Source organism: Quercus robur, chromosome 4, assembly GCF_932294415.1.
Source record: "Quercus robur chromosome 4, dhQueRobu3.1, whole genome shotgun sequence".
NCBI classification, from domain to species: domain Eukaryota; kingdom Viridiplantae; phylum Streptophyta; class Magnoliopsida; order Fagales; family Fagaceae; genus Quercus; species Quercus robur.
The window spans coordinates 10,677,344-10,701,056 of record NC_065537.1 but is presented as its reverse complement, the minus strand read 5'-3'; the positions used below and the strand labels follow the sequence as shown (position 1 = coordinate 10,701,056).

The 23,713-nt window shown below is 34.7% G+C and overlaps 1 protein-coding gene and 1 long non-coding RNA gene across 10 annotated transcripts; both read left to right on the top strand.

The window, feature by feature from the left end:
• Window positions 1–1,245: 1,245 nt before the first annotated feature.
• On the top strand, window positions 1,246–2,110 carry LOC126720562 (uncharacterized). Its single transcript, XR_007653508.1, has 3 exons — window positions 1,246–1,321; window positions 1,449–1,517; window positions 1,624–2,110. It is a non-coding gene; the product is annotated as an uncharacterized LOC126720562 (long non-coding RNA).
• Window positions 2,111–10,396: 8,286 nt separating this feature from the next.
• Window positions 10,397–23,409, top strand: LOC126720557 (uncharacterized). Of its 9 annotated transcripts, none has more exons than XR_007653493.1 (7): window positions 10,397–10,955; window positions 11,028–11,186; window positions 11,741–11,846; window positions 11,954–12,037; window positions 12,129–12,623; window positions 13,727–17,524; window positions 22,879–23,409. XR_007653493.1 is itself a non-coding variant. In XM_050423154.1 (7 exons), exons 1-5 carry the CDS (start codon window positions 10,875–10,877, stop codon window positions 12,580–12,582), a joined length of 909 nt encoding a protein of 302 aa, XP_050279111.1. In that variant the 5' UTR covers window positions 10,397–10,874; the 3' UTR covers window positions 12,583–12,623; window positions 13,727–17,524; window positions 22,879–23,409. The 9 variants fall into 9 exon arrangements, 6 of the variants coding, with proteins under 6 accessions (XP_050279111.1, XP_050279108.1, XP_050279110.1 ...); XR_007653495.1 differs by having other exon boundaries at window positions 12,111–12,623; XR_007653494.1 differs by having other exon boundaries at window positions 11,741–12,037; window positions 12,129–12,205; window positions 12,473–12,623.
• The last annotated feature ends 304 nt before the right edge of the window (window positions 23,410–23,713 follow it).

Genomic DNA, 23,713 nt, shown 5'->3' with positions numbered 1-23,713 from the left:
GATGGAAAGAAAAAAGGGAAAAAAGGAAAACTGAAGGGATATGGTGATTGGTGAAGTCATTAGTTGAAGACCCTCTAGAATTTCAGTTATTTGTAAACGCATGTTGAGACCAATAGCTTTATCTTAAGTAAAGGCAAAACAAAAGGTGCAACTATGACTATGGTTCCAGTTTCAAATTATGAAAGTGTTGTTGTCTTCTAAGGATTAGGGACACTTCATTTGGGATGCCGTGTACGTTTGGGACACTTCTGCACCCGTGTCCATGTCCTTTAAGTATGTCATGTTTTTTGCTGATAGATTCACATGTAATGGTTTTGATTTTAGCTAAAAATTCTATTTATTGACATTTGCATATAAATTATGAAAGGGGAAACTATATGTATACCTTTTATTTATTCATCCAAAGTATAAACAAACTTGGAAACTGTCAGAACAGGGTTCTTTGAGCTAATTGAGGAGTTATTTCAACTGTTTTTAAAGATTAAGACGTTGTATCTGCTGTGGTGCAGTCACTGTTTTGTGTAGTTTTCTGTGTTGGCAGAGTTGTTACCAAGTTTGTTGCATGTTGTATTTCGATGTTTGGTGTTGTTAGTTTGCTATGTTGATGCAACTTTTGATGCTCTTGTTCCACCCATTTCGATTATTTCTAATCCATGTGTGAAAATGTCTGCATTGAGCAGTAAAACTAGCACATGTTAATGACTGCTAGCAAATATCCGTCATGGGCATATATACACATTAAACTACCCATTTTGCATCCTTAAATGCTTATGTATCAGAAATATCGACTTGACAAGTAGTTGGAGTAAATAGGTTGACCCAGCTATATAATGCTCTAACGTGTACACAACTGTGTTATAAATAGAAATAGTTGATTTCCATATGCTCTCATGTACCACTTGGTTTATTGGGTAAAGCTTTAAGCTAATAGGTCCGCATCTTTCTGATATGCTAATTATAGTACAAATATACACAGGCAATATAGTAGAAGTGCAAGTGCAAGTGCAAGTGCAAATGTCTTTTTAATTGTTTAGTTGTACATTTTTTTGTGCAATATGTTTTTGGAATATCAGGTGGAAGTTATTTTTAAGCTCTGTCCAAACTTAAAGGAGCTCTCTCATTCATCATCCAATGTTGTTGATTCTATTTGAACAAATTGCCTTAACTTTGCATTGGTCCTTTGTTTATCTAGCTTTTGGTGATGATTAAAATAAAAAGTTGTATTCGTATCCCTTGTTTTTTTCTTCTTTTTGGGCAGTCGCTAGCTGAACTTAGAGAGGAGGAAAGTTTGCTATTGACGGAAAGGATAAATTTGAAAAATGTATGTTTCTTTGACTTCTTTTCCTGGGATATCTTCTTGTTTCTCCTATGTTCTTTCCTTAATCTAAATGTCTTATTGGAGATACCTAAATACTGAAATATTAATAATTTACTAATTCATTGAGCAGGAACTGCCAGCTTTGTGTCTCACTCTTGAGAAACAGAGAGCTACAAATGACAGTTTGAAGAGAATTAAGGTTAGTTTGCCTCTCTAATCAATTTCTTTGTCGTTTCTTTGATTAAAGGTGTTAGTACCAATTATAGCATCCATTCAGAATTTAAAAGAATATTTCTTTTTTGCAGCAACCCCATGTGTATGAAGCCAAGTTTAATGTTGGAGCTTGAAGAAGTGCTTACATGCAGGATTACTGAAAAGAAACCTTTTTTTTGACAACTAAGCATTATGCCCAGCAATGGATTGCTGTAATCTGTTTCACGACTAAGCATTTTGTTGTAATGTAAAGCTTTAGATATCTTGCCATAGTTTTTCATTTTTTGGTTTTAGTGCTTGTGTTGGTTTTTATGCATTTGTTTTGCTTTCTCAAAGCTCTGACACTGTTTGGAGAGTTCACAACAGAATGAAATGAATTAGAGTGGATAGGTTATAAATGAATGGAATGTGGAGGACTATATTATTTTCTTTTGTTTGGTGTGTTTTGGAGTTGCATAAGAGAAGGAATGGAAAGAAGAGATATCATACTTGCACCTCAGATGGTTCAGTGAAGATATTGTTGGTTTTGTGTTTTTATTGTGTGTATCCATTTAATAGTCATAAATGTGGCTTGCTAAGGAGATTTTAGCTTTTATTTTCATAATTGTGGCTTGATATTGGATATTTTTTAAATAGTATAATTTTTTTTTAAAAATGATTTGATATTGGATTTTTTTTTTTAAATGAGATTATTATTACAAAAAAGAATATAGTAACTAAATGCTCATGGAAAACAACAAGCAGCAGCAGCAAAAAAAAAAAAAAAACCAACCCGTGACCCGGAAAACCTGACCCGATTTCAGACCCGATTTTCCGGGTCGGATCGGGTTTCAGCCAGACAACCCCGATTTCTGTCGGGTCGGGTTTCGGGTCATAGTAAACCCGACCCGAACCGACCCAATATCAGTCCTAGCTACTAGTCACCTCATCAGAAAAAGCTCAACTTATGTATCTATTACATGCCGCATTTTTTGTCTAAATATTCAAAACTCATTGCAAAGAAGAGTAGAATACCCAAAATTTTGTTGCTAGACTCTGTATGGTTTGATGCTATATAAACCTAGGCAAGAAGTGCCTGGTAGAGTATCTATATCATGATAAACTATCACTAGCACCAAAAGCTTGAACAAATAAGAAATGCTGAATTTAATTAATCTCTTTGGGGGAAGATTTTTTACTTGTGATAATCTCATCGAGCGAGGTTTCTACTTAGCTGGTTGGTGTTACATGTGCCAGTGTAGTGGGGAGACGGTAGATCATTTGTTGATCCCTAGTGATATTGCATATGCTTTATGGATCTAGTATTTAGAGCATTTGGGATTTAATGGGTGTTACCAAGAAGGGTAGTTGATCTCTTGTTCACTTGGAGGAATTAGTTCAGGGAGCACTTATCAAATATTTGTAACTTTTCCCGTTATGTTTGATGTGGCTATGGTGGAAGGACTAAGATAGTCGTATTTTTTAAGATTCATAATAATTAAAGGTCTAGTTGGAATCATTGCTAATTTGAACTCATGTTTGATTGGTCTAGAGCGTCGGGTCTTACATGTAGTAACTCCCTTCTAGAAATTTATAAACTGAGAAACTATTACTTACAATTCACTAGCCATCAATAAAACAATATAACAAGAGCAACAGCCTATGATTCGTTTTTTCTAAATAAACATGTAATATTCATAGAAAGAAAAGACTTAGAAACAAACTAAAGTCCAGGTTCAAAAAACAAAATTCACCACACACAAAAAAAAGTGAAATCTTTAGTGGTGTGTTTTACCTGCCCATTCCAAATGGCTTCTGATCGATGGTTGGGCTGCAACGTCAACACTGACGTGTCAATGGGGCCAGGCTGCGCATGGTTAATCTCTCCAGCATTTGCAGCAGCCATACTGCACAAAAATGATAAGCAATTAGTACTAGACATTATTGAAAACAAAAACAAAAACAACATAAAACATATTGTCAATAATAATACATAATGAAACCACAAAATACAAAATATAAACCAGCATATAATGTATCCGTGAACTTATCATAAGACATTGCAGAAAATCTACTAAATATACATAACCATTGGATACATTTTACAGGAGACAAGATTTAACACATATCTCAGATGAATCTGATGCATGTGTGTTATCTGCAATCAAATACCCAAATTCATCCCCTTCAAAGCTACACCACATGTCATGCCATTTTTTTGTCCTCCTTCATCACAATAATATACTCAAACAAAAAGAAATAAAAAAATACTGATGTTATCTAAATGGGTCTTCGAAATTTGTCTTAAGAACATAAAATTCGAATCTAAAAAACTAAGTGAGAAATGGCATACTTGAAAAATGGGAACGAATTGAAGCAACAATCTGGGAATGAAGAAGAATGCTTCTTATACAAAAAAAAAAAAAAAAAAAAATACAAACAAACAAACAAAACGAACTGACTCACCTTTTTTTCTTCTATTTCTTTCAGATACCGCGTAGGTGAGCGAGAGAGTGACTGAGGCTGGGTCGGTGAGGCTGAGAGGGTGAGTGGGTTGGGGCCGGCGTCGGCGACGGTGACGCTGAGAGAGTGAGAGGAGGAGAGGGTGACTGACAGTGTCGGTTTGCTGAGAGGGTGAGTGAGGCGTTTGACTGATGAGGGAGAATGAGTGGTGGGTGGGTGAGTGGGTTGGGGCCGGCGTCGGCGACGGTGACGGTGACGCTGAGAGAGTGAGAGAAGGAGAGGGTGAGTGAGGGTGAGCGAGAGTCTGTAGAGGCGTTTGACTGATGAGGGAGAGTGAGTGGCTGGGCGACTGAAAGAGAGCCTTAAATTCAAAAATATCCTATTAGAAATCGACCTTCACACACTCGGTTTCCAGGTCGTGCTCCACGTCAGTCCACGTCAATGGCACGTGACACCAACATGGAAATCGACTCTCTGATGGTCGATTTTTAGATGGCTGCCACCTGGCAATTTTGCCACATCAGATGTCACGGACAACCAAAACCGACTCTGTGAGAGTCGATTTACAAGGCCTAAAATCGACTGTCTGACAGTCGAGATGTTACTAACCCAATTTCTTTCAAAACCGGACCTATTAACTACATAGTTGGGAAATTAGGCCTATTTTCCAATTTCGTTCGTTTGCTGCTTGCTCTTTTAGTTGGATCGATAGGAGTTGTAATTCATGCCGCTGCCAAGTTATTTCTTCTCACCTTTTAGTTTCACTCTTATCTTTCTAAATCGTTTCCTTTTAATAATTATTTATTTATTTATTTAGCCTTTTAGAAATCTGTGCTAATAATTACTGACTAAATTATAGTTGAAATCAAATTATTTGGTTTACCAATAAATATCAAATTATTTGAGTTAATTAGATATATAGAATAATCTTCAATAAGGAACTCATAAAAATTACTTTTATATTAACCTTTTTATAATTAAAAATTTTCTATATAATTATTACAATTAAAATGGACCAAAAATGTTATATATACAATTAAATTAAGTTTCATACTTACGAGTTTTTTCGTGAATATATAATTGTGAACTCATTTGTTAAATAAACAAACATAAACAAAAATATTTATAAATTAAGTTTGAATCAATTATAAACGGTTGGGTTCACTTTTATGAATGGACTATTGGTATTGGGGGCTTGTTTTGTTGTATGGGACAGAATGTGCCCACGATATGAGAGAGAGAGAGAGAGAGAGAGAGAGAGTAATTAATTATTGGATTCACTAATTGCCAATGGATTTTGTGTATATTGATTAGCTTGGAGACATGGAACATGTGTTGCGGGGTTTACATGCTTGGTTATTGGTGTACCATGTCCCATCAAAAGTTAGTATGTACCACACTTATTATTCCCAAAAAAATCATTTTATAGATCGTTCATTAACAATTAAAAAAAAAAAAAGTTGTGCTACTAGAGTGTTTGGTACATGTGTTTGAAAATATGTATTTTGTTGTTTGAAAACATATGTGAAAATACGTTTGGATGAAAAAGTATATGAAAATACATGTAATGTTATTTAAAAACTGAAAATGTGTGTTTGAGTGGGTGTACCAAACAGCCCCTAGAACTTAATCAAAATAGAGTTTGCTTTTTTTGAATTATTTGTAGTGCACCTAGGCATGTGCTTTCACAAGATAAACTTAGATCTCAAAGAATTTAATTTCACTATCTATCTATGACTAACATAAACTTGAACTTTCTTTTTTCATTAGTGTGAAATATATATTCATGGTATATATGTAAATTCCATGTCTCATTCCATAAAATTCTCAAAGTATCTATGTTCCATTTTTATCCATATATTTGTCTTCTTTCAATAAGTTGCCCCAACTATGAATGTGCAATTGTGTGATATGTCTTTCTCGTTGTGGTATTGGATGGGGTTGGTGACATGGTGGTGGAGATCATAATTGCTCTAGTGGTCCATATTACTCTAAGCATATCTAGACGAAGGTGGGGATTGCCAAACCCGAGTTCCATGAACTTGAGTACAATGGGCATCCAAGAGCTACGAAACTCGAGCCATACTTGTGTTTAGGGAGCTTGAGTACTATAAATTTACATTAACACAGTACTCGAGTTCAGGATATACAGTACTCAAGCTTGAGATCATCGAGTGCCAGTGGAATTGTTTAATGCCCAAAATCTAGCTCAGCTAGTGCCATGGTGGCAGACACACTAGGAACTCGAGTTCACTAAACATGAGTTTCCTATAGAACTCAATTTTATCACACTTGAGTACTAAAAAAGTGGTAGATTCTTAAATATTTTCCAAATAGTGCTAGATTGCCACAAACTTTGCCAAAACGTGGTATTTGGCTATTTTCATCGGATTTAAAATGATTTACAATAGATTTCCACACTAACTTTAAAATAAAATTAATTTTCATTCTTTACTACAATAACTTGACATTAATGAAGTTCAATATGATTCATATGAATAAGACAACTAACTTTTATACGACCAAGGCCAAGCTTGTATACGCTTGTCTTAAACAAATTCAATACTAGTTTGTTGTCATTTGAAAATAGCAAATGTGCATTCATACAAATAATATATTAGAAAATTCACACAAGACAATAATATTTAACATAACTTGGAAACTCCATATATACCTTCTTGAGTAACACTAACTAAAATTCACTATAATTGAACAAGAAACAAATTTTCAATTCTCACACAATGGTGTTTTTTTTAAGTACCGCAAGCTACCATGCATCTTTCAGCTTCCAAACACAATCACACTATATATATGTGTGTGTGTGTGTGTGTGTGTGTGTTTCAACGAAAACATCTTTCAACCCTATATTCCCCATATCCATATAAGAGGCTCCTCCAAAAAAAACGTTTTAGCACTTATATTAGTTAGGTACTCTTAGAGCATTAGCATTGGGGAATGTTAATGCCATATCTAAGAGAAATTTGACATTTTAAACCTAAAAACCTCCTGCATCAGAGAATGGTAAACAACATTATTGCAAATTTTTTTGTAATACTGCTACAGTACAATTCTAAACATAGAATTGTACTATTCACAGAATTGCAAAAAAAATATATATATATATATATATTTTACTCTTCTATTTCCCCCGAAATTTCTCTCTCATCCCTCTCATTTTTTTTGTTCCCTTCTCACTCTTCCTTCTCTTTCTTCATCTGCTCTCTCCTCTCTGAAGCTTCATCGCCAAAATTTCTCACCCATCTCACATGGCCTCTCTCTCATCTCTCATCGCACGGCCTCTCTCTCATCTCTCATCGCACGGCTTCTCTCTCATTGCACCGGTTCTGGGTTTTGGATTTTTGAGGTTGGAGGTTGGATCAGCGTGGATTGGCGAGCTGGGTTTGGATCGTTGGGCTGGGATCGGTTGATGGTGGGTTTGGATCGGTTGATCGGTGGGTTTGAAATGGTGGATCCGTTGATCGGTGGGTGGATCGTTTAGGTTGATCATCGGTAGCTCCGATGGTGGCTCCGGTGATGATTTTTGGGTATTTTTGATGGCCTGGGTTTCAAATCGGCGGCGTGGATTTGTTGATCGGTGGCTTGGGTGGTGGGTGTGGTGGCCGTTGTTGGCTCCAACTGGTTTGATGGTTTGTGTGTGTGTGGCTCTGTTGATGGTTTGTGTTTGTGTGTGTGTAGCTTTGTTGTGGTTGGGTTGTGGCTGAAGTGGCTGGTTATTCTGGGTTTCCGATGGGTTTTTTTTTTTTTTTTAATAATATGGGTTTTTGTTTCGGTGGGATTTTGGTGAGCAGTGGGCAGTGATGGCTTGGGTTTTTCTGGGTTTTTGTTCCGATGGGTCTGTGTGTGTGGCTTTGTGTGTTGAACCGGTGTTGAGGGAGAAAGAGAGGAAAAAAAAAGACTGTTGGAAAGCCTACGAAAGCAAAAGTTTCAGTTAGAAAAAAAAATAATATTTTGATAAAAATAGAAGTTTGGGATGTGGAGGTATTGTAAAATAAGATGGTATAAATGATAAAGTGGTTTTTAGAATTGTAAAATAGAATAGCATTGCAATTTTCCAATACTAATGCTCTTAAGTAGTTTAATTTTTTGTTTACTTTCCTTATATTTGGATTTCTCTTCTTAAACTATTCTGTTGATGAATAAATAAAAAAAAAATATATATATATATATATATATTGATTTTTGATAATATCTTGCAATTAATACTATGCTTTGAAAATTAATTAAAATTTATACTTAAGTTATATTTATGTGAAAATTAAACTTCTGTTTATATATTTTTTAATTTAATTTTGAGAATCAAAATAGGAATATGTTAATTTATTTTAATAATTATATTAATTAACATTTTTTGAATCAATATTTTGTCAAACTTAATAGCATTGTTTATATGACTTCACCTATAACTCATTACTCTATTCTTAGTGATATGGGATTAGTATACCCCTGTGTATGAGTTATTTCATTTACTTAATTCTCTACTTCTCAGTGTGAGATTTGCTAGAATTTGAGGATAATTTACATTGAAACTTAGCACTAAATATCATATTTCTTTTGGGAGGCGGAGGGTAATATGGGTGATTTAGTTGCATTGTTTGATTGTCTCTCTTCTTTACAGGCATGAGTCAGAATTTATCCAAGATGTTGTAGAAGTGATATTGCACAAATTAAGTTATGCAATCCCAAGAGATACCAGAGGTTTAGTAGGAATAGATTCTCGAGTGGATGAACTGATGTCGCTTTTGGCTATAGGATTGAATGATATTCGCATCATAAGGGTTTGGGGGGTGGGGGGAATCGGTAAGACAACTCTTACTAGAGTTGTCTATAGGATGATTTTTAATAATTTTGAAGGTGGTGGTTTTATTACTAATATTGAAGAAGAATCTCGAAAAAACGGTTTACTTTCATCACAACAAAAACTTATTTGTGAAATTTTGAGTGAAAGAAGTGTGAATATACAAGATGTCGATGACAGAGTTCTCACGATCAAGAATAGGTTATGTCATAAAAGGATTTTTCTTGTTCTTGATGGTGTAAATCAATTCAACCAGTTAGAAAACTTAGCTTGGGAGCTTAATTGGTTTGGTCTAGGTAGTAGAGTTATTGTCACAAAAAGAGATATGCATTTGCTGATAAGAAATAAAGTATTTGAAATATATGAAGTTAAAGGATTGAATGATGATGATGCTCTTCATCTTTTTAGTTTGAATTCTTTTAACAAAGATCATCCAACCAAAGATTATTTAAATTTGTCTAAACAGTTTGTAAATTATGCCTAAGGCCTTCCTCTAGCTATTAAGGTTTTGGGTTCTTTTTTGTTCAATAAAAGTAATGAGGAATGGCAAAGTGTGTTAGATAGGCTCAAAGATTTTCCTGCAGAAGAAATAAACAAAATACTTGAAATAAGTTTTGATGGACTACAAAGAGTGGAAAAAGAAATATTTCTACATATAGCATGTTTCTTCAATATGAAAGACAAATTATGTAGTAGAAATACTAGATTGTCTTGGTCTTCACCCTAAAATTGGATTAAGTGTTCTTATTGAAAAGTCTCTCTTGAAAGATTTTGAAAATAAATTTTGGATATATGAATTACTACAAAAAATGGGACAAGACATAGTTTGCCAAGATGATCCTCAAGAACCTGGGAAGTGGAGCAGATTGTGGCTATATAAGGACATTCACAATGTGTTGACAAAAAATGCGGTAAGTGGTCATTTAGAGAACTTGAGCATATACCTTATCACATTATTTAACAAATTTAAAATTTGAACCATTCTAGTAATCATATATCTTGCAATTTACCCACTGAATGGCTTGATGAAAATCACGGTAAGAGATCATTTAGAGAACTTAGCATATACCTTATAACATAACTTAACAAAATTAAAGTTTGAACCATTCTAGTAACCAAATATCTTGCAATTCACCTATAAAAAAACCATATATCTTGTTATTCACCCATATATTTTTCTTGACTTTTAAGGAACATAAATAATTCAAGGCATAGTCCTTAAGCTTCCTCCATTGCTTGAATTGGGTGAACTACACAAATCTATAAAGGCACATTGGAACCTTGATGCCTTTTCAAAGTTTCCTAACCTTAAGTTACTTATAATTCATGGTGTTCACCTTCCATATGGTCCAAAACATCTTTCTAATGGCTTAAGATATCTTGATTGGAGTGGATATTCTTCAAAATCTTTGCCATCAAGTTACCAATCAGATGACACATGTTGAACTTTGCATGTGCCATAGCAAAATTGTTCTACTTTGGAAAGGAATAAAGGTAACATTTTTATTTAAGTACTCTTATTCGTTTAATAAAAGGTTATAAATTCTAATCTTTTTGGAACCTAATCTATTTGTTTTTATTTACTATTTTTGACTTTTAACAGCATTTTGGCAATTTGAAGTCCATCAAATTGGAAGACTCCTTCGACCTCATTGCAACCCCTAACTTCAATGGAGTCCTAAATCTTGAGAAATTAGATGTTAAAGGTTGTAAAAATTTAAGTGAAGTTCACCCATCTATTGTAGTTCATAAAAAGCTTACTCATCTTAATCTAAAAGGTTGCAGAAATCTTAATAGTCTTCCAAGTAAGTTTGAAATGGAGTCTCTTGAGATTCTTATTCTTTTTGGCTGTTCAAAAATTAAGAGAATTCCAGAGTTTATTGGAAATATGAAACGCTTATCAAAACTTCACTTAGATGGAATTGCTATTACAAAACTTCCATCTTCAGTTGAACATTTATCTAACCTTGCTTCATTGCATTTGAGAGATTGCAAAAATCTTGCGTGTCTTCCTAGCAACATTTCCCGGTAATTCCATTTTCCATTTCCACTACCAAGCTTCTTCCTTTTTCCAGCACACAAGCAATGGGAGCTCAAAAAATCAAAACCCTTCCTCCAAATCCACACTCCTTCGAAACCCTATTCTCCTCAATCCATTCCCCACAGGTAAAATTTAAACACAGTCTTTTTCAGATCATTTCTTCAACATCGTTTCTCACATTTCTAAATTATTTTAAGGATTTCACCAAATCGATCTATTTTCTCTTCTTCAACTCGTCCCTAAACGCACGACTTCACCGTTCCGATTTCGAAGCCGTGTACGGACTCTCTCAAACATTTTTGTTCGAAGATCTCGATCGGCGATTCAGGCAGCTTTTCGTCTTCGATCGAAATCAGGTACGGAAGTGTGGGCCAGCTAATTTTGATTCTTAGATGCTGTTTGGTTGTTTTAAATTGTTAAGAGTTTGATCCGAATTTGCTGTGGGAGAAAGTTGGGGCATTGCTTTTGATTGTGAAGGTTTGGTTTCTTGAGAGAGAGAATGAGAGTTAGGAAAGTTGTGTGAAAGTGCTGCTAATAGTTAGTGATAGTGAGGCTTAAAATTTTGCTTCTTTTTAATTTTTTTTTTTTAATTTTTTTAAAAAAAATTTTTTAATTTTTTTTTATAATGCTAATTTTTATTCTAAGGTTCTGTTTGGTTGTCTTGATATTGTTACGAGTTTGATCCGAATTTGCTGTGGGAGAAAGTTAGGGCATTACTTTTGATTGTGAAGGTTTTGGTTGAGAGAGAGAGAGAGAGAGAGAGAGAGAGAGAGAATGAGAGTTAGGAAAGTGCTGCTAATAGCTTAGTGATAGTGAGGCTTAAAATTTTACTAATTTTTTTTTTAATGCTAATAGTACCTCTCATTTCACCTTCATTTTGATCACATTTGCATGTAATTCAACTTTGTAGGAAGCAAAGTGGGTCTCACCTTTGGTCCATGGGAGTAGAGAACTCGGAATAAAAAAAAACATTAGACGCCGTTGCATTCCAGGGGAGGGTTTCATATATTTTGGAAGTTAAGTCTATATCAACCTACGTATTTTTTTTTTTAAAAAAAGGCCCACTTGCGTACCTACTTTTTAAAAAAAGTTATTGACTTCGACTGAAAATGGAAGTTGACAGAGTCCGAGACATAGAACGGTGCTCATTTATTTTAAGTAGCAATTGCATGATAAGAGCTTCAAGGACTGCAATTTTCCAAAATCTGTAAGTTCTCACTTACTTCTAAATCATTTTTTTTTTTTTTTCTCATTGATGCTTATTTATTTTTTGATTCAAGATTTACTTGTATACTTAGATTGACTTCCATGGATACAAGTAACCCATCTTCTTCAAGCCATCAATGGAAATACCACGTCTTTCTAAGTTTCAGAGGTGAGGACACTCGCAAGAGTTTTACAGACCATCTACACACTGCTTTGAAACAGGAGGGCGTCATCACCTTTAGGGATAAGGAAAATGTTAAGAGAGGAAAACCTATTTCACTTGAGCTTTTAAAAGCAATAGAAGAATCATTGTTTGCTATTGTCATTCTCTCAAGAAACTATGCATCCTCAACATGGTCTTTTGATGAACTTGTAAAGATCATGGAATGCAGAAAAAAGATAGGGCTAATAGTTTTGCCCATTTTTTATGATGTAGATCCATCTGAGGTACGCAAACTGATGGGAAGTTATGCAGAAGCCTTCATTGAACATGAAAAAAATTTCAAAAAGAATATAGATAAAGTTCACACCTGGAAAGCTACTTAGACAGAAGTGGCCAATCTCGCTTGATTTTCTTTACAGGATAGGTAAATTATTTCCACTAAATATATTAAAGTATGGTTTAATTGACATATACCGGATTTGTTTTGTAACTTGTAGTTAGGATGTGATTCTAATGCATTTGACATGATAGCAACAACATCCATTTCTGGTTGTGTGATGATTTCTTTGACATGAATATTGGATATAATAATGCAACACAAAGGGGCAGCTGTTTCTTCCTCTTCTTTTTTTCTTTTTTCTTTTTGGGTAAAGAGGGGCAGCTGTTTCAGATGTGGGATTACCTTGACATGTATTTTTATTAAAACTATAATAATACAACCGTAAGTCTTTGATTGTAGCTCATTACTATCTTCTTTTATTTGTGGGATTACCATTTTTACATAGGAGTTATTGTATCTCCTTAAGTTTTCAATGTGAGATTCATTCAAATTTAAAATAGTTTACACCACCGTGCACCCTTAGTGCGGTGGTCACTCTACAAGTATAAATGTTTGTGGAGTGTGGGGGGGCAAGGGTTAGGGTTCAAGTCTCCAGGAGGGAACTTCACACACATATACACTTAGATTAGGTTAGAGTAAAAATTTTATCTTGTATAAAATAAAAAATAAAAAATAAAAAATAAAATAAAATAGTTTACAACAAATTTTCACATTGACTCAAATTCCATCAAACAAATTTTCATTCTCTACAACAACAACAGCACCACCTTAATGAAGCTTGATACAAATAAGATAACTAACTTTTATAAAGTAAGCTAGTGTGGACTTGCGTTAAACAATCTGTTTACTTACTAAATGATATCTTCTCTTGCATTGGATTAGGTTAAAAACTAAAGCTTTGATGCTAGTTTGTTGTAATTCTAGAATAGCAAATGTGCATTCATACAAAAAATAGACTAGAATATCCACACAAGGCAATGATACTTCATGTAACTTAGAAAACTCCATGTCTACACCTTTGTATAACACTGACTAAAATCTATCAAATACAGACCACAATCACATATACTTAAACAAGAAACAAATTTCCAATTCACACAATGATTTTTTTTTTAATCCCAAATATATCATGAATATTTCAGCGTTCAAAGAAACTCACACTATACATGTTTGTATATTTCAAATAGAATGTCTTTCAACCTTGTTATTCCTCCATATGGGCAGACCACCTCCATCTTAGGTTCCTGTTGAACCAAAGGTATTAGCTATCAAACCTTAATATTATTGTTTGTATGTATGGCTCTAACTGTAACTCATTACTCTATTTGTTGTGATATGGGATAACTACTCATGTAGGAATTATTTTACTTAGTTCTCTACTTCTCAGTAAGAATTTTCTAGGATTTGAGGGTTATTCATAAGAGTGTCTTATGGGTGGTTCACTCATATTACTTGATTTCTCTTCTTTGCAGGCATGAGTTAGAATTTATCCAAGATATTGTGAAAATGATATTAAACAAATTAAGTTACGCATTCCTGAAAGGTACCAAAGATTTAGTAGGAATATATTCTCGAGTGGAGGACCTATTGCCTCTTTTAGCTAGAGGATCAAATGATGTTTGCATTATCGGGGTTTGGGGGATGGGGAAATTGGAAAGACAACTCTTGCTAGAGTTGATTATCAAATGTTTGCTAAGGAATTTGAAGATTGTAGTTTTATCACTAACATTAACATTAGTGAAGAATCTAAAAAATCTAGTATACCTCACCCACAAGATGTTAATGATAAAGTTCTTAGGATCAAGAATAGGTTATATAACAAAAGGATTCTTCTTGTTCTTGATGATGTACATCAATTCGATCAATTAGAAAAGTTGGCTAGGGAGCCTAATTGGTTTGGTCCAGGTAGTAGAGTTATCATCACAACGAGAGATAAGCATTTGTTGACAAGGCTAAAGGTATATGGAATATATGGGGCTAAAGGATTGAGTAACGATGATGCTCTTCAGCTTTTTAGTTTGAATGCTTTTAACAATAATCATCCGGCCAAAGATTATCTAGAGTTGTCTATACAATTTGTAAATTATGCTAAAGGCCTTCCTCTAGCTATTGAGGTTTTGGGCTCTTTTTTGATTAATAGAAGTACAAAGGAATTGGTTAGTGCATTAGTTATGCTCAAGCAATTTCCTGAAAAAGAAATTAACAAAACACTTCAAATTGGTTTTGATGGACTTGAGGATACGGAGAAGGAAGTATTTATACATATTGCATGTTTCTTTAACATGAAGAATAAAGACTATGTAGTGAAAATACTTGAGTGTCTTGGCCTTCACCCTGACATTGGATTAAGGATTCTCATTGAAAAGTCTCTCCTAAAAGAATATGAAAATAAACTTTGGATGCATGAATTACTACAAATAATGGGTCAAGCCATAGTTCGTCGAGATTTTCCTCAAGAACCTAGATAGTGGAGCAAATTGTGGTTATATGAAGACGTTCACAATGTTTTCATGAAAAATATGGTAAGAGATCATTTATAGAACTCGAGCATACACCTTATCTTGTTATTCAACAAAGTTAAAATTTGAATAACTCTAGTATTCATATATCTAGCACTCACCCATCCTTTTTCCTTGATTATTAGGGAGAAAAATCTATTAAAGGCCTAGTCCTAGATCTTCGTATGGTGACTGAATTGGGTGAACTGCGTAAATCTTAAAAAGCATATTGGAACCCTGATGCCTTTTCAAAGATGCCCAACCTTGAATTGCTTATAATTTATGGTGTTCACCTTCTGCATGGCCCTAATGAACTTCCTAATGGCTTAAGATTTCTTGATTGGATTGAGTATCCTTCAAAATCTTTGCCATTAAGTTTTCAACTGGATAAGCTTGTTGAACTTCACATGTGTCATAGCAAAGTTGAACGACTTTGGAAAGGAAAAAAGTTAAGATTGTTATTTAATACCCGTGTACTTTGTTTTTTACTTTTAATAAATTGTAAGGTTTGTGGAGCCTAATTATTCTACCTTTTGTTTTTGGGATTTTAACTGTACTTGGACAAATTAAAGTTCATCGAGTTGAACAATTCCTTAATAAGCCTCATTACAACCCCTGACTTGACCGGAGTTCCCAATCTTGAGAAATTAGTTGTTAAAGGTTGTATAAGATTAATTGAGGTTCACCCATTTGTTGTGGTTCATAAAAGGCTTACTCTTCTTGATCTAGAAGGTTGCAAAAACCTTAGAAGTCTTCCAAGAAAGTTTGAAATGGAATCTCTAGAGATTCTTAATCTTTCCAATTGTTCCAAAATTAAGAGAACTCCAAAATTTATGGGAAACATGGAATGCTTGTTAAAACTTCACTTAGATGGCACCGCTATTACAAAACTTCCCTCTTTAGTCGAGCATTTGACTAACCTTGCTGCATTGCATTTAAGGGATTGCAAATATCTTGTGTGTCTTCCTAGCAACATTTGTAACTTCAAGTTGCTTAAATAAAGAACTCAATGTGGCTGGATGCTCAAAACTTGACAATTTGCCGGAGAACTTGTGGAATGTTGTAAGTCTAGAAGAGCTTGATTTGAGTGGGATTGCTTTAAGAAAGCCACCTATCTCGATTTTTCGTTTAAGAAATCTCAAAGTACTGTCTCTTATGGGTTGTAAATTGCCACTGCCTAGAAGAAACCCAAATCCTGTGAGCTTGTTTTGCCTTACCTGCCAAATTTGTGCTCTTTAATGAGATGGAATCTAAGTAATTGTGATCTTCAGACAATCCCTAATGATATTGGTTGCTTATCCTCTTTAGAAGATTTAAATCTAAGTGAAAATAGTTTTGATTGCCTTTCTAAAAGCATCATTCAACTATCTAAATTGAGGATTATTCTTTTGAAGAATTACACAAGACTATATTCATTGCCACAGCTTCCATCGAGCACCAGGAGTGTTTTTGCAGAAGGTTGTACCTTATTGGAAATATTACCAAAAACATTAATACTAGACGAATCAAACTCATTATTTCTTTATCTCTTCGATTGTTTTGAATTGGCTGACAATCAAGGAAGGATGTTCTTTCGAATGCTATATAAAGCTTCTTAGGTCTCTCTCTCTCTCTCTCTATATATATATGTGTGTGTGTGTGTGTGTGTGTGTGTGTGTGTAGGTATTTATTATGTATGTATGTATAATTAAATTCTAAATGTCATGGTTTGTATGTTGCAAGGAATCTACAAGGAACCTAAAAAGGCAACCATTAGTACTTTTATTCCTGGAAGTGAAATTATGGAATGGTTTAGCCATTAAAGTATGGGGAATATAGTAAAAGCACAAGTTACTCCTTGGAAACAAAATGTGATTATACAAATGCCTAATCATTCATGTAATAAGTGGATAGGAATGGTTGCTTTTGCTATTTTTTCACCCCTCGATCTTTATCCAAAAAATTACAGTTTCTTTGAAAACTCTCATATTATTTGTTACATTGAAGATGGTGTAGGAGAGCTGGCAAAATTTAGCATTAATTGTGTTTAGATTTCATCACATCACCTTTGGCTACTTTATTTTCGTCCTGAATTTTTTGATGAGAATGTGAGAGCAGTATTGAGTCAAATTGAATGAATCCATTCAGTTGGAAGTTAGATTTGAATTTTCTTGGGACTCAAAACTTGGAGTTTGAGAAATGTGGGTTTCAAATGGTATACAAGCAAGACATGGAAGATATCAGAGGACTGGCTCATTCCAGCAACAGCAGTTGCATCACTTCTTATGAGGTCGCAGATGCTCAACATGATTTGGACAATTCAATGTTGGTAACAGAAGGTACTAAAATTATGCGAAGCCATGACGAATGCGATGAGGCTGGACCTAGTGGTGAAAGTAGCTCTAATGACATACCACATTTGAAGAGGAATCAAACATATATAAAGGATGAATTGGTCATCGTAACTCTGATTGCATGGTTGATTCCATTGAAGGTGGTCCAGGATTGGTAAGTCATCATCTTTCTTTCTATTACAGGTCTTACTGGTTGCTATATGTTTGTTTTGCTTTGTTTGTGTGTGTGTTTTTTCCCCCATTTCTTTGGCAAATACTTGTACTTTATTTTTTTATTTAAACTTTAAAAATTACCTTTTTAGTGCAGCCCTTGCTACATAGACCCTTCTAAACTTTAAATAGGCTGTAGCTCAACTTCAAAATTGATCTTGCATAGTTCATTATCGGTTCCCTTCTTTTATTATTGTTGATGATTTTTTTTTCACAACTTATTTATTATTTATTAAAGTAGTATCCTAGATTAATCCACTCCCTGGCTACAAGATGGTCCTAAAATCCCATGTGTTGTGGATGGAACTTTGAATCTTTGGGTTTACTAAAAGCCCTTCAAGTTCATTGAGAAAAAATAAAAAGAACGCTTTCTAAAAATTGCAGACCATTTCATCAAGTTGTGACAAAAATGGTGTCCTGGACTTATCCAAGCTGTAATATATTTCAGTAGTCCATACTCGATTAATGATACTCTCTCTGTTCTTTCTTCTTCTTCAAACTCCCTATGGTTGACACCCTCCTCCTCTCACTCTTTCTATTCTTCCCTTCTTCTAATGACGATCACTATGATTTGTCCCTTAAAAAATGAAAAATAAAATATTACTACACAATTCAACTTATCAATGTAAAACTCAATTTTGAACTTCGAAGTTCAAAAACTTTGGGTTGCTTTTGGAAGGATTCTAATTCTTAGCATGCTATTTTTGAGATTTAAATCTGTCCATGTATATAAATCATATCATTTGAGTTTTGACTTTGATTTTATTCTTCTGCCTGCAAATGTGGACATTTTTTCTCAAATCTATGCCCATTCCTTTCATCTACTCTTTTCAAAAAGTAAATAGAGAGCTTACAGCAAAGTTTAATAGAAGGCTAAGACAAAAGCACCCGTTTGTTGTTGGGTGAGAACTCAGCATGATTAGTGGGAAAACCTTTTTTTTTTTTTTTTATAAGTAATAAAGATGAATATTCAAGAACACTACCTTATGCAGAAAAACATAAGCAAAGAAAAAATTACAGAGATAGAAGATAAAAAAGAAATAAAGAAAGAAAGAAAAGATACTAATTACAAAGGAGAGAACTAAGGAACATAGGGAGGAATCACTAGTGGTGAGTCCCCAATCCCTAGACCAGTCAAAAAGTGAGCCACTGAAAGAAGCCTATGCTGATTGTCAGAACTTTCCATGTCCTCAAACGTCCTCCAATTTCGTTCCCTCCAAAGACGCCACATTAAGCACAATGGAGCTAAATTCCAAATGCTAGACGAATGCTTTCCAGGCCAATTCCACCAACCAAAGAGAGTATCCACAACCGATCTTGGCAAGATCCATGAAATCCCAAAAGATCTAAAAACCAAACTCCACAACCGGTAAGTCTTATCACAATGAAGTAACAAATGATCCACCGTCTCCCCATTACAACAACACATAATGCACCAATCAACAAAATCCATCCCTCTACCCCTCAAATTGTCACCTGTAAAGATCTTATCCCATACAGCAGTCTATACAAAGAAAGAAACTCGCCGAGGAGCCTTAACCTTCCAAACACCTTTCCAAGGAAAGATATAGGCAAGGGACTTCTTAACTTATTGTAAAACGATCAGATGTCAAAATCCCCCATTCTTCATCAAGTTCCATCGCATACGATCTCCATTCTCAGTATGAGGTAAATTAGAACCCAAAGTACGGAGAAATTCATCCACACCACCCATTTCCCAATCATTTGGTCTCCGAATGAAATGAACATCCCAGCTTTTTTGTTCCTCTGTCCCCAACCATTCAAGAGAAGAAGCCATTGATGCCTCTTTATTGAAAGCAATCCCATACACACCCAAAAAGGTCAATTGAAGTGGAGACTCCCCACACCATTGATCTGTCCAAAGCTTCACTTTATCCCCCACCCCTACCTCAAACCGAATATTTTTGCTGAAAACCTCCCAACCCATTCGGATACTTCTCCACAAACCACACCCATGTACCCCTCTATCTAGCCTGGAGGTGCATCCTCTCCCCCCCCCCCCCCTCCCCTCTCCCCTCTCCCCTCTCCCATTCTTCCCCAAATTTTAGAGCTACAACCCTTCTCCAAAGCCTTGTCTCCTCAACCCCAAACCGCCGTAACCATTTCTCTAGTAGGGTTTTATTAAGAGTAGTTAATTTCCTTACTCCTAACCCACCATTTTCCAGAGGTGCACACACCTTGTCCCATCCCACCAAATGTGTCTTGGAATCCCCCTACAAGAAATCCCGTTGCAACCTCTCAATTTTATTGGTCACACGCATAGGATAGTAAAAAGAGATAAAAAGTAAGTAGGAAGAATAAATAATGTACTCTTCAGCAACGCCAGTCTTCCACCTTTTGACAAATACATCTTCTTCCACCCAGCCAACTTACGCTCAATTTTCTCCAAAATAGGATTCCTAATAGTAGGGGACTTGTGGGACGCCCTCAATGGCATACCAAGATAAGTCATAGGCAAAGATCCAATCCAGCAACCCAAAATCTCTGCCAAGATATGGACATTTGGAACCTCCCAAATGGGAACCATCTCGCTCTTCAAAGCATTAACCTTTAAACTTGTCACGAACTGGAAACAAAGAAGAACCCTCCAAACATGTAGAATCTGCTCCTCATTTGCATTGCAAAATAGAATCGTATCATCCGCAAGCAAAAGATGTAAGACACATACCCCTTCACCCCGTCTACCATCAGCCTTAAAACCTCGAAGTAAACCAGCCCCTTCAACTGTTTTCATCATCTTACTAAAGACCTCCATCATAACCAGGAACAACATAGGAGATAGCACGTCCCCTTGTCTCAACCCCTCGAACTCCTAAAAAAGTTAGTTGGAGACCCATTAAACAAGATAGAGAATTACTGTAGATCAACTCTTTTCATCATCTTACTGAAGATCTCCATCATAACTAGGAACAACATAGGAGATAGCGGGTCCCCTTGTCTCAACCCCCTCGAACTCCCAAAAAAGTCAGTTGGAGACCCATTAAACAAGACAGAGAATTACTGTAGATATACATGCACGGATCCACCTACACCATCTCACCCCAAATCCCATTCTCTTCAACAAATCTAGAAGAGCCTTCCAATTCACATGATCATAGGCTTTCTCAATGTCTAGCTTACAAATAACCCCCGGAATCTTACCTACAAAAATTAGTACCTTTTGATACTTCCTCATTGCATGTTAAGAGAGGCAATCCCATCACCCTCAAAAGTGTTTGACAAAATGCCTGAGCCAAATTGAAAAAGGGCCTCCTGTATATATATTTATGTTCTAATCATTTGAACTTGACTATATATGTGTTCCTATTTCAATTAATTTGGTGTCACTTTCCATGTGTTGATAACAAATTAATAAAATTTTCCATAGTTGAACTGTTAATTATTAACCTCTCTTATGGACTTATAAGAACTGTGCATTTGTGTTTGATAAAATGTATGAAAGAAAATCTAATAACTTATTTGTGCAAATAAACATTAGAGTTGATTTTTATAAACATGACATACAACATATTTAATATATCAACACAGATGATCCAAATTCTATCATTGACTACAGGAATCATATATAGTTGTGATATGTTCTCCGAGAAATTAAAGGGCTTCATTATGTATGCATTAAGCCTTCTTGAGTGACAGTGGATTAACAATAGAAATTTTGTTCTCTTAGTAGTACTTGTGGACTTATGTATGATAAGTACTTTGCAAGGAACTGCTGATATGCAATCTGAGGGTTACTCTTGCAATTTGAGATGACTTTGTTTTCATTTTTTGTATATAGGTGAAGTATGATAAGTATTCGGGGTGTAACAGTTCATATTTTCCTATTTTAATTTCTTAAGGGAACTCTAATTCTTCAGAGTATATCAGCTTAAGTTGATTATTGTGTTGTGGCTGGATTTGGGTTTTGGAGTTTAGTTGGCTCATTTCGTTGGAGAGAAATTTTTGGGACTGTTTGGTTTTGTAAGAAATTGTTTGGGATTTGGGGTGTAAGGTAATTCATAGAACTAGCAAATATTAAGGATAAAGAAGTTTTTGATATTGATTTACAGATTGAGATTAAACATGCCAACAGGTTTTTATTGCTAATAAGAAGGTCCCACAGAATATTCAAAAAAAAAAACAAATCCTTTTAGTTAAAAGGGGCAAACTGGAAATGGCAAAATTTTATTTATTTTGTTTCCTGCGTGTAACACCAATGGTCCAATGCCTCATGCATGACTTAATTGAGAATCTTCTTTTTCCTCCTTAAAAAGAGTTTTGTCTTTTCATCTGTTTTTTTTAGTTTGTTCTGTTTTTGGGTTTTTGAAGAGGATCTTAACCATGGTTCTTCATGTGCTTGATTAATTTTAAATTAGCTACTTGTCTTTTCATTCCTTCTAACTGCAATTATGCTCCAAGTTGTTTGGCTTTATTCAAGCTATCTTGGGGGATTGACATCTTATATTAAAACTGCCAATGAACTATTGGCAGATTCAAAAGCAGCATAGAACTCTGTCGGCTGCTTCACACCTCTTGTAAGCGAACACAGATCTCTAGCTTAATAAATTTATGACATGAAGCCTTCAATCTAAATTGGCACAAAAACCTAGTGAAAATTATATTTGCATAGAGACATGCAAACACATGCAAGTTAGACATTATAGTAAATTAAGATGCTATAATTTTAAGTTCAACTTTTAGTGCTCTTATCTGATTGAAATACCAACCGTTTGGTATGTGCAACTATAAAGCTTGGGATACAACAAAAATTCACAACAATTTTACAACATTCCGTAAATTAAGTTTCCACATTATACTTGGGGTCACCATAATATATAACTTTAGTTTTTTTCAATGATTCATGCATTGAATCAATTGTCCTTGGAAAAAATTGCACTGTTTGTATTTTATTTCTCAACGCAACCAAGTGCTTGAATTTAACTAGGAAACATAATGTGATGCACTTAAGTTTTACCTTTATGAAAAAAGTTGTGAAATTTGTTGTCTCTAATATTGTTTTAGGAATAAATTATAGCTATCCTGTTTTTTTTTTTTTTTGCTTTATTTATTTATTTATTTTTCTAGTTATGAACAACCCTCTTTTATTACCAGTTTTGATAAACTTGTATCAGGAAAAAAGTATAAGGAAAGTTAATGCAAATCAACCATATAAACATGATTTGGTTGTTTGATTGAACCTTCTTTATTTTTTGGGTTATTTAGTGCCGAATTCTTATTTATGTTCTGTTTGTTTTGATGGAAATTTTTTTTTTTTTCACATTTTCTTGTGTTTGGTAGGATAGAAGACACAGATGATCCAGAAACAAACTTATTGGTCAACAGAATACATTTTGGCAAAATGTTTGCCCCTTGCAGAAAACTCACAAAGCAAAGCATCCTTATCTTGTCATTCTCTACACATTTCAACTTGCTCCATCAACGATAACAAAGCAAACCTCTCTCTCTCCCTCCCTTTCTGTTCTCTTATGTTCAATTTTCTTTGTCTATTATGAACTAATCTTTTCTTTGTTGAGTATGTTGGCCTCAGTCACTCAACATCTGCACACTCCAGTGGTTTGACACTCTTTGCTCTCTCTCTGTTTGTGAGTTGTGACTCAAGCAACTGCGAGCAGTGTCTCTGAAAGATGAGCATGCTTTTTTTTTGTGGTCTCATTCCTAATGCATCTGTCGTTTTGTTTTTCTTTGGATTTATTTTGATTGAATGATACTTCTGTGTTTGATGTAATACGATGAAGACCTATATCAAAAATAGACTACACCATGGTTTTAAAGAATATTGTTGTTTTGTAATACCATTAGCTACCATGATGTTAAGGTTGTCAAATGGATCTAATGTAAACCTATTTATAACCTTCATTGGATTTTTTATATCATACAATTTAGAACAAAAAAGATGTAGCTCGTTAAGGGATTTCCATCATAAGCATAGGCCATCAGAACCATGAAAATCCTTAATACTTCCACTCTCTTTCTATTCCAAAAACTTCTTTATGGACATATTCTACCAATATATGTAAATGGTAGTTGGAATTGACAGGCTTAAATCATACAATTATGTTCTCGACATTGCCTAAAAGTTGCTCATGAAGATGTTTGACTGTAACTTTTTTAA

Excerpts from the sequence above, each read along its gene's own strand:
- LOC126720557 (XM_050423151.1), top strand. The coding sequence starts at position 10,875 with ATGGGAGCTCAAAAAATCAAAACCCTTCCTCCAAATCCACACTCCTTC. Across the intron at positions 11,187-11,740 it reads TCGTCTTCGATCGAAATCAG|GAAGCAAAGTGGGTCTCACC; the intron begins GTACGGAAGTGT and ends TCAACTTTGTAG. Across the intron at positions 11,847-11,946 it reads GGGTTTCATATATTTTGGAA|TTGACAGAGTCCGAGACATA; the intron begins GTTAAGTCTATA and ends TGAAAATGGAAG.